Source organism: Oncorhynchus gorbuscha, unplaced genomic scaffold (assembly GCF_021184085.1).
Source record: "Oncorhynchus gorbuscha isolate QuinsamMale2020 ecotype Even-year unplaced genomic scaffold, OgorEven_v1.0 Un_scaffold_3752, whole genome shotgun sequence".
In the NCBI taxonomy this organism is placed as follows: Eukaryota; Metazoa; Chordata; class Actinopteri; order Salmoniformes; family Salmonidae; genus Oncorhynchus; species Oncorhynchus gorbuscha.
This window is the reverse complement of record NW_025747923.1, coordinates 13,297-17,500: the sequence shown is the minus strand read 5'-3', so window position 1 is coordinate 17,500 and position 4,204 is coordinate 13,297. Positions and strand designations below refer to the sequence as shown.

The window sequence follows — 4,204 nt, the reverse complement described above, 5'->3', positions numbered from 1 at the left end:
TGTTCAGTCCTCAGTATGTGCACTGTACTTTAGGTTAACTACAGGTTGGGGTTTTGGTTGAAGGAGTTTGTGTCCACACCCTTTGGCTTCCCCTCTCTGTTGTGGTGTATTCAACTGAAATGTGTCTTCCTCATTTAAGCCCTCTGAATCAGAGAGGTGCGAGGGGGCATTTAACCCCTCTGAATCAGAGAGGTGCAGGGGGGCTGCCTTAATCAGGGAACGGTGGGTTAACTGCCTTGCTCAGAGGCAGAACAAAATATTTTTACCTTGTCAGCTTGGGGATTCGATCCAGCAACCTTACGGTTACTAGTCCAACGCTCTAACCACTAGGCTACCTGTGGTTTCCTCTATGTAAGTCTGTCTCTGTCTCTGTCTCTGTCCTGCAGGTGACACAACCTCTTAGTCACAACAAGAGACAGTTTGTAGCCTCTAAGTAACTCTGTCTCTGTCTTGCAGGTGACACGACCTCTTAGTCACACCAAGAGACAGTTTGTAGCCTCTAAGTAACTCTGTCTCTGTCTCTGTCTCTGTCCTGCAGGTGACACGACCTCTTAGTCACACCAAGAGACAGTTTGTAGCCTCTAAGTAACTCTGTCTCTGTCTCTGTCTCTATCCTGGAGGTGACACGACCTCTTAGTCACACCAAGAGACAGTTTGTAGCCTCTAAGTAACTCTGTCTCTGTCTCTGTCTCTGTCTCTGTCCTGCAGGTGACACGACCTCTTAGTCACACCAAGAGACAGTTTGATGTGGAGGAGGAGGGTGTTGACAAGCTGGCTCTGAGGTGAGTCTGTGTGTCTATGTGTCTGTGTGTGTTTCACAGAGCCAGGTCTACACACAAATAGAGAGTGTGTGTGTTGTGAGTCTGACTCTATCTCTCTGTATGCAGGGTTGACCTGTGGAATGCCAGTAACCTGAAGTTTGGGGATGAGTTCCTGGGAGGGGTCAGAGTTCCTCTGAGGGCCCTGGGACAGGCCGGGGTCCACGACGCATGGTGAGACATGACAACATGTCTGTCTGTCTGTCTGTCTGTCTGTCTGTCTGTCTGTCTGTCTGTCTGTCTGTCTGTCTGTCTGTCTGTCTGTCTGTCTGTCTGTCTGTCTGTCTGTCTGTCTGTCTGTCTGTCTGTCTGTCTGTCTGTCTGTCTGTCTGTCTGTCTGTCTGTGTCTCGTTCCACAACGCATGTTGAGACATGACAGTATCTCTCTTTTTTCACTCCTTACCTTTCTCTCTCCCTCTCTCTCCATCCTCCCCTCCTTCCTTCCTCTCTCTCTCTTTCTCTCTCCGTCCTCCCTCCTCTCTCCATCCTCCTCTCCCCCTCTCTCTCCGTCCTCCCATCATCTCTCTCTCCATCCTCCCCCTTCTCTCCATCCTCCCCCTTCTCTCCATCCTCCCATCCTCCCCCTTCTCTCCATCCTCTCCTCCCTCTTTCTCTCTCCATCCTCCTTTTCTCTCATCCTCACTCTCTCCATCTTCCTCTCTCTCTCTCTCTCTCCATCCTCCTCTCTCTCTTTCTCTCCATCCTCCTCTCTCTCTCATCCTCTCATCCTCCCCTTCTCTCCTCCTTTCTCTCTCCATCCTCCTCTCTCTCTCATCCTCTCATCCTCCCCTTCTCTCCTCCTTTCTCTCTCCATCCTCCTCTCTCTCTCCATCCTCCCCTCTCTCTCTCTCTCCAACCTCCTCTCTCTCTCTTCATCCTCCTCTCTCTCTCCATCCTCCCCTCGTCTCTCTCTTTCTCTCCATCCTCCTCTCTCTCTGTCTCTCTCCATCCTCCTCTCTCTCTCATCCTCTCATCCTCCCCTTCTCTCCTCCTTTCTCTCTCCATCCTCCTCTCTCTCTCCATCCTCCCCTCTCTCTCTCTCTCCAACCTCCTCTCTCTCTCTTCATCCTCCTCTCTCTCTCCATCCTCCCCTCCTCTCTCTATCTCTCTCCATCCTCTCATCCTCTCTCTCTCTCTCTCTCTCTCTCCTCCTCCATCCTCCTCTCATCCTCCCCTCCTCCTCTCTCTCTCCATCCTTTCCTCCTCTCCTCCTCTCTCTCTCCATCCTCCCCTCCTCATCTCTCTCTCCCATCCTCCTCTCTCTCTCTCCCTCTCTCTCCATCCTCTCCTCCTCTCCTCTTCTCTCTCGCCATCCTCCCCTCTCTCTCTCTCTCCCATCCTCCCTCCTCATCTCTCTCTCCATCCTCCTCTCTCTCTCTCTCCATCCTCCCCTCCTCTCTCTCTCTCCATCCTCTCCTCCTCTTCTCCTCTCACTCTCCATCCTCCTCTCTCTCTCCATCCTCTCCTCCTCTCTCTCTCTCTCCATCATCCCCTCCTCATCTCTCTCTCCATCCTCCTCTCTCTCTCCCTCTCTCTCCATCCTCTCCTCCTCTCCTCTTCTCTCTCACCATCCTCCCCTCCTCTCTCTCTCTCCATCCTCACCTCCTCATCTCTCTCTCCATCCTCTCTCTATCTCTCTCCATCCTCCCCTCCTCTCTCTCTCTCCATCCTCTCCTCCCCTTCTCCTCTCACTCTCCATCCTCCTCTCTCTCTCCATCCTCCCCTCCTCCTCTCTCTCTCCATCCTCCTCTCTCTCTCTCTCCATCCTCTCCTCTCTCTCTCTCTCCATCCTCTCCTCCTCTCCTCCTCTCTCTCTCCATCCTCTCCTCCTCTTCTCCTCTCACTCTCCATCCTCCTCTCTCTCTCCATCCTCCCCTCCTCTCTCTCTCTCCATCCTCTCCTCCTCTTCTCCTCTCTCTCTCCATCCTCTCCTCCTCTCCCTCTCCATCCTCTCCTCCTCTCTCTCTCTCCATCCTCCCCTCCTCCTCTCACTCTCCATCCTCCTCTCTCTCTCCATCCTCCCCTCCTCTCTCTCTCTCCATCCTCTCCTCCTCTCTCTCTCCATCCTCCCCTCCTCTCTCTCTCCATCCTCTCCTCCTCTCTCTCTCCATCCTCCCCTCCTCTCTCTCTCCATCCTCCCCTCCTCTCTCTCTCTCCATCCTCCCCTCCTCCTCTCTCTCTCCATCCTCCTCTCTCTCTCTCTCCATCCTCCCCTCCTCTCTCTCTCTCTCCATCCTCTCCTCCTCTCCTCCTCTCTCTCTCCATCCTCTCCTCCTCTTCTCCTCTCACTCTCCATCCTCCTCTCTCTCTCCATCCTCCCCTCCTCTCTCTCTCTCCATCCTCTCCTCCTCTTCTCCTCTCTCTCTCCATCCTCTCCTCCTCTCTCTCTCCATCCTCCCCTCCTCTCTCTCTCTCCATCCTCCCCTCCTCCTCTCACTCTCCATCCTCCTCTCTCTCTCCATCCTCCCCTCCTCTCTCTCTCTCCATCCTCTCCTCCTCTCCTCTCTCTCTCCATCCTCCCCTCCTCTCTCTCTCTCCATCCTCCCCTCCTTTCTCTCTCTCCATCCTCTCCTCCTCTCTCTCTCCATCCTCCCCTCCTCTCTCTCTCTCCATCCTCTCCTCCTCTTCTCCTCTCTCTCTCCATCCTCTCCTCCTCTCCCTCTCCATCCTCCCCTCCTCTCTCTCTCTCCATCCTCCCCTCCTCCCTAGGTACTTTCTGCAGCCCAGGGATAACGGAGGGAAGCCGGTGAAAGTGGATGAGTTGGGTTCTCTTCGTTTAAACATAGTTTACACTGAGGACCATGTGTTCCCCTCTGACCACTACGGCCCTCTGAGAGACCTGATGTTGACCTCGGCTAACGTAAAGGTGAGGGGGGGTGTACTGTAGATACCTAATGTAAAGGGGGGTACTGTAGATACCTAATGTAAAGCAGAGGGGGGTACTGTAGATACCTAATGTAAAGGGGGGTACTGTAGATACCTAATGTAAAGGGGGGTACTGTAGATACCTAATGTAAAGCAGAGGGGGGTACTGTAGATACCTAATGTAAAGCAGAGGGGGGTGTACTGTAGATACCTTAATGTAAAGGGGGGTACTGTAGATACCTAATGCAAAGCAGAGGGGGGTACTGTAGGGTACTGTAGATACCTAATGTAAAGCATGGGGGGAATGTAGATACCTAATGTAAAGGGGGGTACTGTAGATACCTAATATAAAGGGGGGTACTGTAGATACCTAATGTAAAGGGGGGGTGTACTGTAGATACCTAATGTAAAGGGGGGTACTGTAGATACCTAATGTAAAGGGGGGTACTGTAGATACCTAATGTAAAGGGGGGTACTGTAGATACCTAATGTAAAGGGGGGTACTGTAGATACCTAATGTA

At 52.7% G+C, this 4,204-nt stretch overlaps 1 protein-coding gene across 1 annotated transcript in view; it reads left to right on the top strand.

Annotated features, from left to right (window-relative positions):
• The window catches only part of LOC124028100 (ras GTPase-activating protein 3-like), a gene marked incomplete at its 3' end in the record, with an annotated part of 27,110 nt that extends 23,426 nt beyond the window's left edge, over window positions 1-3,684 (top strand). The window contains exons 7-9 of the mRNA XM_046340249.1: window positions 709-782; window positions 888-992; window positions 3,528-3,684. Of these exons, the coding sequence (XP_046196205.1) occupies window positions 709-782; window positions 888-992; window positions 3,528-3,684 (336 nt within the window). The remainder of the gene's footprint in view (window positions 1-708; window positions 783-887; window positions 993-3,527) is intronic.
• Between the last annotated feature and the right edge of the window lie 520 nt (window positions 3,685-4,204).